Here is a 12,384-nt window from a genome sequence, read left to right as displayed (position 1 = left end):
GATCTTAATTCCTAATAATTTTACGGGTTCAATGGTAATCCCCATTTCTGGGGGACATCAAGAACATCCTAAGTTATTTTATTCCTAGGAGATGAGTTGTGTTTCTGGACTGTGGCCTGAAAAGCTGGGAGCCACAATCTCTTACTGTGTCATTGTTGCTTTTCTGGCCAGCTGTAAAGTCCAATCCTACACAGTACTACATACCTGTGATACTGAGATCATATGCAATAAGTTGGAACTTGTAACTGTAGAAAGGAAAAGCCTTTCTTTAAAACTCTTTTGGGCAGAATAATGTAATTTATTACTTATTGGAAGCTGAAATCTCAGTGCATCTGACATTCGCAGGACACTGGTGTATTTTTTTTTTCCTCGTGAAACTTCATATTCAATTACACAATGTGTTTAGCTGTGTTGGAAAAGAATAGTTGGTAATCTGGGATTCCAAGGAAATCTCTTAATTAATCTACAGCAGAAAGCCATTCAGTAGGGATCTGATTTTGCCCGGGATGGCTTAAGGGCACTCACAGATTATATCACACTAGTGACTAAGCCAAACAGTACAGTATAAGACATTACTTTAGTAGCTACTCTTCAAAGGCTGCCAAACGCTGTACATCTAAGGTATTGCCCTGTACACATTTGTCTGGGGATAAATCAGACTGAATGCCCAAGCTTTAAAACTTGCATTGTTAAGGGGAAAGTGTGGTGGAAGTTTATCTATTTAAAGGAGAACAATATCTCATTAAAATATGCCTCGATTGAAGAACTGCTTTACCTGTTTACTGTACATGCAAAGTTTGTCAAATATATAAGAAAATAGCAGAGAGAAATAGCAAGCATCTAATAATTTTGTGGAAATTCCCTCCTCCCCCATCTCATTGAGAAAAAGAGTCAAGAGCTGCTTTGCTTGGAAGTCGCTTTCCCTTCTCCCCTTCATGGGATAACTCACTCCATTCCTGTTGCTTGTTCTGAATGCTCTGCGGCCTCCTTACCCAACCTGTCCTGCTGCTAGTCCATAACATCTCCTCGAATCTGTCTCTAAAGTACATGCATGCAGTGTGAAATGTCCTCAGCCTCCCTTTCTTTCCTCCTCAGCTGCTGCTTGTGCTGGGCTCCAAGGCACAGCCTGCCTTATAAGCGCGCTCATCCTTGCAAAAAGCAATTAATCCTCTTTTCCACCTTGCCCTGCTTTCCTCCATAGTGAAAACACCTTTGATGCCCTCGCTTCCTTCCGCAACTCAGCCAAAACTCTTTCGTAACGATGGGTGGATGCGCATAACAAACGGGCCACCATATCTTGCTGTTGTTTCGTTAGAGCCCCGTCCCATGCAGGATAAAACATGTTTGTGTCTGATTTCAGTGTCCAAGATTCTGTAACATTGAGCTATGCACTTGCCTCTGTTACCTGAACGTCAAGTGTAACATAGGGAGCGTCACCTAGGAAGCGGTGCTTGGTATGGTTTATGCTGAGGGATAACCGCAACAAAGCCCCTTTTTGTCGGATCACTCTTTCATAGTTGTCGTCCTTTGTCTTTTCTCCCCTGCAGAGATGCCATCATTCTGGCACTAATTAATAGTGGGACCAGCTTCTTCTCTGGTTTTGTAGTCTTCTCCATCCTAGGCTTCATGGCTGCAGAACAGGGAGTTGATATCTCTAAAGTGGCCGAATCTGGTGAGTGCTCATGAATCCAGGGATGGTAAAGCAGGTTAGATGAGATGTTTGGCTGTTCTCCAATACTGGGAGAAGTACAATTTTAGGAGGAAATAAACACATTGGCGGTCAGGTGCAGAACGTAGTTTGGTTGCCTGGATTCTTAAAATTACACCTATGCCTACAACTACACCTCCTCCTGCTATTCCAGAATTGTTTGATATACTCCATTTTTATCGTTCCCTCCCATCCTATCAAGAAGATGATCAAGGGGAAAGATGAACGTAATTGGAACTACCCCTGCGCATCCGGTACTTCCAGACTACAGCAGAGGCATGACACCTCACTGCAGGCACACAATTTAGAATCGGACTTGTCAACACTGAACAGGGTATTGATAGGGTTGCATGAGTATACATTATAGGAAAACTAATAGTTTTCCTATTAGCGGTGTCATTTTGCCAGAATGGGGGGGAAAAACCTCAACCCTTGGCTTTCATTTCGAAGCAAAATTGCATTCCGATCCATCCGAAACAGCTCTTGAGATTCCAAATGAAATCTTGAGACTGTCTCAGTCCTCTGTCCCAATGCAGAAGTAAAGTAAAAAAATCTACTGCCTTTGAAAGTGAGAGTCTGCAAAATAAAAGAAAGGCATGTTGCTAAGCATTTTGGGACATTCTATTGGAGGCAGCACCATGCCTTTCGGGATAGGGGGGGTAAGCTGGCTAGAAATAAGTGACCGTTTGATTGATTAGTGGAAATGCAGAGGAAGCTATTCCTTCTCTGAAGCAAGAGTGTCTGTGTTAAGTTAACCTTCATTTGTTTCTCTTGTTCTCTTCTGCAGGACCTGGGCTGGCTTTTATTGCCTATCCAAGAGCTGTCACTCTGATGCCAGTTGCTCCTCTCTGGGCTGCCCTCTTTTTCTTCATGCTGTTGCTTCTGGGCTTAGACAGCCAGGTGAGACTTTAAGGGGGAGGGACAATAAGCAGGAAGCGGATGAGTAGCCCACACCATAGTGGCAGGAGATTCATTATCCTGCCTTCAACATCTTCGCATGGAGTTCTCCAGTCTCCATACTTTGCTTCTCTTCCCCTTCCACACCAGTTTGTAGGCGTTGAAGGCTTTATAACTGGGATCCTGGACTTCTTCCCATCCGCTCATGCCTTCCGATTCCAGAGAGAGATCACCGTGGCCATATGCTGTGTCATCTGCTTCTTCATTGAGCTGTCCATGGTGACTGAGGTACGACCACCACTGAAGCACCCGTAGAGGAATTGGAAGGGGAGGGGAAGGCGGGTGAAGAGCAGATCTCTGCAGGTCTGCACAAGCCAAAAAGCGGGAGAATTTGGACATTCTGGAGGTTACCAACCAAGGCAGTATTGTAATGAATGGGAAAGTCATGCTTATGGGTTTGGGAAGAGGGATTTGCCCGGTAGATCACAATGCTGTCCTTCATGGCACACCAAATTCACTGTCCCAGCATTGTTCAGACTGCTTAAAAAACAGAGCAGATATCTCTCTCCTCCATCCTTACTTCTAGAGCTACAATAAAAAGCCAACTGAGAAATAATGACAATCTTTTGATTGTGGGTAGAGAGAATCAGCTCTTAAACATAGGCTTAAAACAAAAACATGAATTAGCATCAGTGGTAAAATTCAATTTTTTTTACTACCGGTTCTGTGGGCATGGCTTGGTGAGCATGGCAGAGGAAGGTTACTGCAAAATCTCCATTCTCTCCCCATTCTGGGGCCAGCCAGAGGTGGCATTTGCCGGTTCTCCAAACTACTCAAAATTTCCACTACCAGTTCTCCAGAACCTGCTGGATTTCACCTGTGATTAGCATGGTTCATATTCCACTACGTACAGGCAACATATATTAAGCTTTTGTTCCTTTGATTACTCCATTCCAATCTAGACATTCCGGTTTTCATATGATCGTAAATCAGCTGCAAGTCTCCTTGTAAAACTTCAGATCCTGCTGATGGCTTAGATTTAGCATGGTTTGTCCAAAAAAAAAAACTTTCCAGAGTATTCTTTGCTGGCCATTTCTTGCAAAATTTGAAAGTGTATAAATGTATGGGTTTCCCATACAGCACAGACATTCATCAAAGTGTAAGCTGCAAGGCCATGTACATTTATCTGCTAGAATGAGAACACCCAGACTTCTCTGAGTAAACATATAGGATTTCATTATTAATTTCGGGGAAAAGAGAGAAAGGTTTTCTATGAAATGAACTCTGTGATGATCCTAAAGGCCTTTCCTTTAATCCTGGTAGCAGGGGTAATTGTCAATTATTCACTGTTGCTTACACTGCAGAAATTGGCAAGTACACCCGATTATAGTTACATAATATGTAACTATTTATATATGGTATGCACACAATGCACAAGCCAAACTACAGATAGATGAAAACAAAGCATTTGTAAGAGGTGTATTTGCTAATGGAAACTTATTTGAAAAGATTTGCTGGTTACTTATAGGTCGTCCTCATTTAATGACTGTCTTGTTTAGTAATCATCTGCAGTTATGACAGTGATAGAAAAAATAACTTTACAATCAATCATCTTATATATGACCTTCACAGGTCTTAAAGCAAAGGAAAGCTGGAGGAAGATCGTATGCACAGGTGCAGTTTTACCAAGTGACTGCTTTGCTTAACAGCGAAATTACCAGTTCCTAAACAATTGTGGTCACTCAATGAGGATGACCTCTATTGCTTCAAGTTGCAGTTAGGGTAGTTATATACTTTTCTCTGGCTTTAGATTAAACTCTTCTTTTTGACACTTTTTGCCTTTTTGTATTCAGGGAGCTCCCATTTATATAGTACATAGAACCATATTTCCGGTTCTATTTGGCACGATACCTGTTGAAGCATCTTAGATCAGGAGTGGGGTTTCAACTTCATTAGCAGAGCAGGCTGCTGGCAGCAATATTTGGAGGCCTTAGATTTCCCATTACTGTTTTAAATAAAATGCTACAATTTCCCTTTTGTAGATTCCCATTCTGGAGCTTTATGCCATTTAGCAGCTCCTCATCTTTTCACTAAGGACTTCCTTATAATGTGTCCCCTTTATGTCCTGGCCACTGAGTTTACATTAACCCAGGTGTCCTCTGCTAAAGCATCTACAGAGCCATGACTGCTGCACCTATTGTCTCCTTTCAGTGCCAAGCTCAGAATAAACTCTTCAGTGGATGTAGGGGCAGGTTCTATAAACAGCATTGATTGGCCTCAGGCACATGTCATAATTCTCCTTCCCTTCTTGCTTCCTTATGATTTGATTGGGGTGTGTGTGAATGGTTAGCATGCAAAGAATATGCTACGTGATCTTTTAATGGCAGAACAGGTATTCATTAAACCAACCAGCAAGAAGCAGTGATTTAAGGCTGATAGGGAACTTACAGCTTGAGGCAGATGCAGTTGGGTCCCTTGTGGGAAAGAGGTTGATTGGGTCAGGGCCCCTTCTGAGTGCCTATCCTGGGTGATTTCCAACCAGAAATTCATTTACCAGAGGACTTTAGCTGTAATCAGAGCTCATGACTGGGGCCGAAGTGTGCCTTGAAAAGTTCATTCATCAGGGCGAATGCCACAACTGTTGTGCTTCTAGGGCAGGGAGATCTCTGCCCTTAGTGAAACTCTTCCCTCTCTGCCAGTATTTGAGCCGTGACATCATCCTGAAGAAGGGGGGAAAAAGACTCGTTGGGATTCCCAGATGTAGCAGCCTGCTTTGCGGCAGCTGACAGGTGTAAGGGAATCCCTGAAGCTTTGCCATGGCCTAGAAAGTGCCTGAACCAATCCCTGATTGGTTGAGTGAGGAGAGAAGGGGACACAGAGAGACAATCTGAAGCAAGCTCCTGCTCTTCCCTGGCTGGAGAATACCTGCCTTCCCTTCAGGGAACTGACCGAGAACATGCTGTGAAATGTTATCTCTGGTTGTAATCTGGGGGAGGAGCAGCTCGTCTCTTATAGTGCTTCTGCTATGTGGAATCTCAAACAGAAAGGGCTGTTTTTAATAACAGCAACCATGCACCTGCTGTACCGCATTTGGGGGAGACTGTTTAACTTACTGGAACTTCCAGTTGAACGTTCCTCCTATGGCTAATTCCCAGGTTTAGATACCACTACCCATAGACAGAAACTCCCATCTCTCTTTCCCCTTCTGCTTCGGGCAGAATACTCACATTACAATGATTGGGAAGAGCCATTCCTTAAGACTTTCAGGTGCCCGTTGGCAAAGAAGGGTGTGGATATTTGTGGTAGATGATTTCTCCTTTTTTTTTTGTGCCATTCTTTTTTGAAGCTCCATCTGTATTGGGACAAGCCTCTTTCTGCTGTTTTGAATGTGTGTCCGGGGAGTAAGAAGGATTTGGATTAGAAGCCTTGAAATACTCCTGATGTGGCCTAACTTTCTCCATAGAACCTCTCCATTTTGCCCAGCAGATTGAGAAAGCATATTTGCATATATTCCAGTTAGATCTCCTTTTCTTTCTACTCCTGGCATTCTCAGGAACCGTCAGACATTTTTGGGTTACTCATCCACAGTTATTTGCTAGGAATTCTCACGGTCTGGGTTGGTTTACAGATAAGGTGTATGTTGATTGATGTTTGATGAAAATTTGTTACTCTTCCATTTTATGGTAACGCTGCCAAGATGTTTGAGGCATTCTTCGGTGCTAAGCTCAGTAGCTTTGCTCAACTTTCCTTTCCCTGCTGTCCCAACCTTTAGAACGGCTCATCCTTTTTCTTCCAATCTTCTTACTGCTTCCTGGGAAGATAGCAGAATGAAAGTGGAGCGCTCCTTTATTCTTGGCTCTTGGTGCCTCGGTAGATACAACCACATTATAGGAAAAGCAGAAAGTCGGGAAAAGGCCTTATAGTCCATTGAGTCTGACTTTTGAGTATTTGGGGGTTTTGTTTTTCTCTTTTTAATTCGTGTATTATTTTAATTTTTAACTTTTGTTCGGACGATGGACATTATCCCAAGCATATTTAAACTCAGTTATCAAAAGCGGTTTCTGTTCTTCTGCATTTTGTTTTTACAACCCTGGGTCTCCCATCGCTGACCTCAGGGAAGGTCTAAGTGATCAAATCATTTTACAACTTTGTAAAATGTACAACTACATTACTGACGAGAACTTCACTGAGCCTGGCTCTGCATAGCTTCCCATCCAGAGAAAGTTAGCCAGGTGCTGCCACCTACTCAGGAAGTAAAGCTCCCAAACATTTTAGCCACTGCCTTCCATAACCTGCTCAGTGAGGGAAAAGAGCATGGTTAGGAGTTGCCACATATTCCTGGCCTTCCATTCCAGTGAAGAGTGTGGGAAGAGGCTCTGTCAACTCTTCTCTTTGTGGCAAGGAACCTCCCATCTTCCCTTCCTTCTCTTTTTTTTTCAAGCAGCAGAAGTGGGTTCAATAAAGTAGGTTTAAGGAAGGAATGTTGCTCCTACTGTCTCTTGTGGGCGGGTGGGGGAGGTGCTGTGCTTAGCAACTGTTTTGTGATAAGACCAACCTGAGTTAGAAGAACTAATTTTGTGGAGGTGTCCCGAGTAGGAAAGAGAAGGAGCCTGGAGCCGGGCAAGGGAGGCTATTTTGAAAGTGCCCTGTTGCATCCTGCTGTCTCACAGCCAGCCCCTCTCCTAGGGGGGCATGTATGTCTTCCAGCTCTTCGATTACTATTCAGCGAGTGGCACAACACTACTGTGGCAGGCCTTCTGGGAGTGCGTGGTCATCGCCTGGGTTTATGGTAAGAGAGAGTTGCATGATGATTAGAGAATCACCTGAAAAAAGCTGGCAAAACAAGAGGTGTTTTGCCCCAAATGTTGACAATAGATACAGATCAACCAGCATGTCAGCGGCCTGGCACAAATCGGTAGTACTCTGGATAAGAGTGGGGGGGGGGGGAATCATTTCTCATTCTCAAAAGCACAAATGGAATCAAGGTGACATTTAACCTCCTTCTGAGAGTGAATCATTTACTATATAACATTTAGTAACGGACTTGCCTATGCACATGTGCTTGCAGACAGGCAACAGTGTAAAACAGGCAGTCCCGTGTTTAGCTTTTAACAGGAAAGGTGCTTGGGTTATGCCTTGCTAAAAGTTTTTAAGACTCTGTTCTGATCTAGATGTATTGGGCTCGTAGCCAAGAAGCACAACACATCTAGTTAATCCGAGCAGCTCAGAAGTCGCTTAGTGATTAATCGGTAGCATGAAAGAGGGACACACCACGGAGACTTAAAAGCAGCCCTCTTGCTCTGAGATTGCACCTTATGGCTTTCCCACATCACACTGGCTTGCCCTTTTCACATTTAAAGTAGGCTAAGATGACAGTTAAAAGAAATGGGGGTGGGGGTGTATGGACTGAGCTCTCTTCCCTATCCTCCCCATGAAAGGAGTGGATAGAGTGAATTTAGGACCTGGGTGACAGGCAAAGGTAAGTTTTGGAGATCTAAATCACACATTTGGAAATCTAAACCACACATATTTCATTGTCCTTTACAAGTTTCAAATAAAATGATCAAAGTCAGAGGGCTTCCGCCCACTGAGACCTGCTTCCTTGCATTGAAAATTGGCATCCCAGGGACCAATTTTTTTTTCTCCCTTCCAACTCAGTGTGTTGTTTTACTTGCAAGACTAATTGGGCTGCTGCTGGTATTATCTTACTTGCCAATCACTCTTTACATCACCCAATAGTAGGGCAGAGATGAATAGGATCCGGGCTCCTTGCCAGGCCCTAGCAAGTCTCCAGGGCACTCACCTTGCTAACAGCCCGAATCGCTTTGTTGGCAGCCCTAGACTTTCCTTAATGTAAGTATGAGTGGAATGTGAATAATAAAGAGATAAATGATAAGAGCCTCTCTTGTACCTGCCTTGATTTCTATGGAAAGGGCAAAGAGCAAGGCAATCAGAGCTGCTCTTCACAGGGGCTGAAAGGTTTCCAGCTTGGTCCTGCATGTACTGCCTTGACTGGGCTGCAGGCAATGGCACACCTTCTCAGCAGATAAACCAGTAGATTCAGGTGTGTGTGAGTACACACAGACACAGACACACACGTAATACTCTATAATGTCTTTTTAAAGGTTGATTACAATTTCTCTTGTCCTTGATGGTTATGAGCACTGGGCTATGGGATCATGGGACCCATCTGGTTTATGAGCACTGGAGCCAATTTGGAAACCCCTTAGTCCAAGTTCTATCTCTCTTGAGGCACTTCCTCTTGTGGCCTTGAAAGCTGCTCTGGCTCATTTGGCTTCTGGGGTGTATATAAAATAACTGTGTCGACCCAAATGCCCATTCTCATTACCAGTGCCTCCGTTTGTCTACTCTGCCTGCTGAAGAGACTCCAATGCTCTTTAAACCTCATAGCAATCTGGAACTACACATTGTGTAACTGAGCAATGCATTTCATCAGCAGGCCTGAGGGACAAAGTCATTAAGCATGGATTATTTTAAGGGCATGTGCTGTGACAAAACAGTCCTGGATTTGTCATTTTAAACTCTCAAGTGATGCATGGAGGAATTGGGAAATTTCTCCACATTTGGAGGAAAAAAAATCTTTCTGAGTTTGGTTGTTTTCTTGAGATGCCCAGAGAGTACCAAGGACACCCCCCCCCCCCCCGCCCCATTTCCACCCTCAGCTACAAATATTCTCCTTTATTGGAGAGAAACTCATGCGGAAAAGTAATCCTGCCAGATTATTCTACCCTTAAGAAAAACAGGGAATTGTATTTACCACCATTCATCCATGCACATTTTTAGATAGGAAAGTCTAGCAACAAATTTCCCATGTGGTCAGTTGCTCAGACTCCTTAAGACTCCTTTTCATGACTTTTGGGGATACATCCCTAGAATTTTCTTGCAACGTTAGAGAAGCAAGATGCTGTTGCCTTTTTCTGAGGCTCAGATCTCCCCTCCAAACAGCAATCAAGCATGGCTTAGCATAGCATCTGAGATCCCTGTCGCATTCACCCTCCCTCGCATGGCCAAAGAGTAATTAAGGGGTAGCCGCCCCCCCTTCACCCTGTCAGTACTTGCTCCAGCGGGAAGGCAAACCCTACTCAGCATGACACATACACCTCATTTTTAATTATCACTTTCCAGTGACGTGTGGTGAGGTTTAAGGCTGGTGAGGCTGGTGACATCATCAGCGTGAGCCGCGGTCCCCTTCATGTTGACTCAGGAAGGAGGGGAATGGGACCACATCAGCCTCCCTCCTGCGCACGTCCCATTCCCCGCCTTCCTAAGTCAACATGAAGGGGACCGCGGAGCGTGCTCCGCGGTCCCCTTCATGTTGACTTAGGAAGGCGGGGAATGGGACGTGCGCAGGAGGGAGGCTGAGGCTAGAGGAGCCTCCTGCACACGTGGTCCCATTCTCCTCCTTCCTGACTCCTGAGTCAACATGAAGCGGACCACGGAGCGCTCCCATTCCCGACCACGTGTGCAGAAGGCTCCTCAGCGCCTTTTCCCTTTTCCCTTTCCCCCTTTTTTTTAATTTTCATGATGAGAGGGGTGAGGCTCTGCCTCCCCTGCCTCCCCTGACCGCACGTCCCTGTCACTTTCCAGCTTGGAGCTGACGATAGTAATGCAGTTTAGATTCCACGCATAGCAGATATTGGAACTTGGAAGAGGCAAACGATCTTCCCATTACACCATTTTTTAACCTAATACAGAGGCCTTCAAACTTGGCAACTTTAAGACTTGTGGACTTCAACTCCCAGAATTCTCCAGCCAGCGCAGCCTCTGCCCTAATAATTGAGAACATAGCAGCATTAAAAAAAAAAAACCACTAGCCACGTTCCCTCTCTCACTGTGGTGCTCAAAGCCAACAGAAGGTGTTATTACAGTTTAATTTGTCAGGGGTAAAAAAGAGGTGTGAACTTGTGTACGTAACTAATGTGGTGAAAGGTTGGACATTAGACATTCTCTACGCGCAATCCTCAATCAAGGGCACCTCTGTTTTTCGCTTCCTTTCTGGGCTGCTGAGACACCGCTGTGTCTTTGAAAGATCCCCATTTAATCTGCAGTCACTAGGCGAGGAGGAGCAGAGAGGGTGGGCTGCTGAGGTGAGGCAGAGGTATGCGGGAAGCTTCACCTGAAGACGCTAAGGACACTTTCAGTCTTGTCTCACAGGGATTCTAGTACCTCACTTCTGAAATTATTCCTAAGAGTGGTTTTGCACATAGGACAAGCAGGACAAGGTTGTATTCATAGGACAAGCAGGACAAGGTTGTATTCATAGGACAAGCAGGACAAGGTTGTATTCATAGGACAAGCAGGACAAGGTTGTATTTATTAAACACCCAGGAAGTTCTGTGGTCATGCAAGATCCAAGGCACTCATGTTTGAAGTAGGCCCACTAATGTCTGAAGCAGCCTTTCTGATATCCCTTTCTGGTCTGGCCGAGCAAAGCTCCTCTTACCTTCTCAGAAGCCTCTCACTCTTTCCCTGCTTCCCATCTCCTTGCAGGGGCTGACCGTTTCATGGATGACATTGCCTGCATGATTGGGTACCGGCCCTTTCCTTGGATGAAGTGGTGCTGGATGGTCATAACTCCTCTCATCTGCCTGGTAAGGGGAAGGTGGCGCTCTTGAGGATTCTTGGTGGGGGGTAAGTGGGTGGAAAAGCTAGATTTTGGTACATTATTGTTTAGTTCCTAGAGTTTTCTCACCAGTACAAGACCTGCTTTTTTGGATCAAATAAGCGTTGATCCAATGATTGCAACAGGGATTGACCGACCAATGTTCTGCCCAAACCTGACATCCTGGGATGAGTGAGTGAATGGGCCCAAATCATCCAGCCGGCTTTCATGCCTAAGGTGGGATGAGGACTCACGGTTTCTAGCCTGGCACCTTAATCATTGGACCAAATTGTCTCTCAAAGCTAGTTTTCTCCACAAGCCCAGAAAAAAAGAAAAAAGGAAAACTGTTCATGCTCCTAATTCCATCCAGGTATGTAACAGGCAGAAATTCATTAGGGGAAAATCTGCTCGGTCTCTGGGTCAACTGGACTGGGGTGGTGGCAGTGGGGAAATAACCAGAAAGGACCAGCAAAAAAGAACTAGAATCATAGTCGACGCCTTTTCATCTTAGGATCGGGGGCTGCCTATGAGCCTTCCAAGGTAGATCAAGTTGAGAAATTGGCACGGGCAGGGATTGGTTATCATTATTGTAGTGAGGTGGAATAAGAGAATCTCACAAGTCTGTTTTAAGTTTCTCTCTGTCCCGTCATATATTAAACAAAATCAAGGCAGAGTTACTTATAATTCCCCCCTGTCACTGCGTTAAATTGTTTGCTAGCTTGAACTGAATAGCTGAACTGAAAGAGTTACTGCGCAGGTCATAAGTCTTATCTGACAATGATGTACTGCGCCTGCTCATCACACATTCCAGAGACTTCTCTTCCCTTTTGATCTTTGTCCGTCTGCCAGGAAGCTGGTAGACAAACTGTTTTCTGCCAAAATGTAACAATTAGATAGATTTGTTTTATTTCTTTATTTCTTATTTTTGTATTAAAGCTTGTTTTTAATTAGAATATGTTTTCCGGGATTTTATTTCTTTTTTCGCACCTTAAAGATAATGCTGTTTGGAAACGCCGCGATCTAAGACCTCATTTAGTTCAGGGTGAAATCTTCCCCTGACACCCCCCACCCCCCATGCTTCCAATTATTTATTTATTTAGGACTTGCAAAAGGCCATCCAAGTCAAGACCCTGGGCGGCATCCAAAAGCATGAAAA

General features: G+C 44.4%; 1 protein-coding gene across 1 annotated transcript in view; it reads left to right on the top strand.

Annotated features, from left to right (window-relative positions):
- SLC6A8 (solute carrier family 6 member 8) overlaps positions 1-12,384 on the top strand; it is a 35,408-nt gene that overhangs the window by 16,092 nt on the left and 6,932 nt on the right. Inside the window, exons 7-11 of the mRNA XM_081953104.1 lie at positions 1,548-1,672; positions 2,496-2,608; positions 2,756-2,893; positions 7,292-7,394; positions 11,117-11,217. Coding sequence (XP_081809230.1) covers positions 1,548-1,672; positions 2,496-2,608; positions 2,756-2,893; positions 7,292-7,394; positions 11,117-11,217 — 580 coding nt within the window. The remainder of the gene's footprint in view (positions 1-1,547; positions 1,673-2,495; positions 2,609-2,755; positions 2,894-7,291; positions 7,395-11,116; positions 11,218-12,384) is intronic.

Source organism: Natrix helvetica (genome assembly GCF_964273705.1).
Source record: "Natrix helvetica genome assembly, chromosome: 1".
Classification (NCBI taxonomy): domain Eukaryota; kingdom Metazoa; phylum Chordata; class Lepidosauria; order Squamata; family Natricidae; genus Natrix; species Natrix helvetica.
This window is presented reverse-complemented; position numbering and strand designations above follow the sequence as displayed.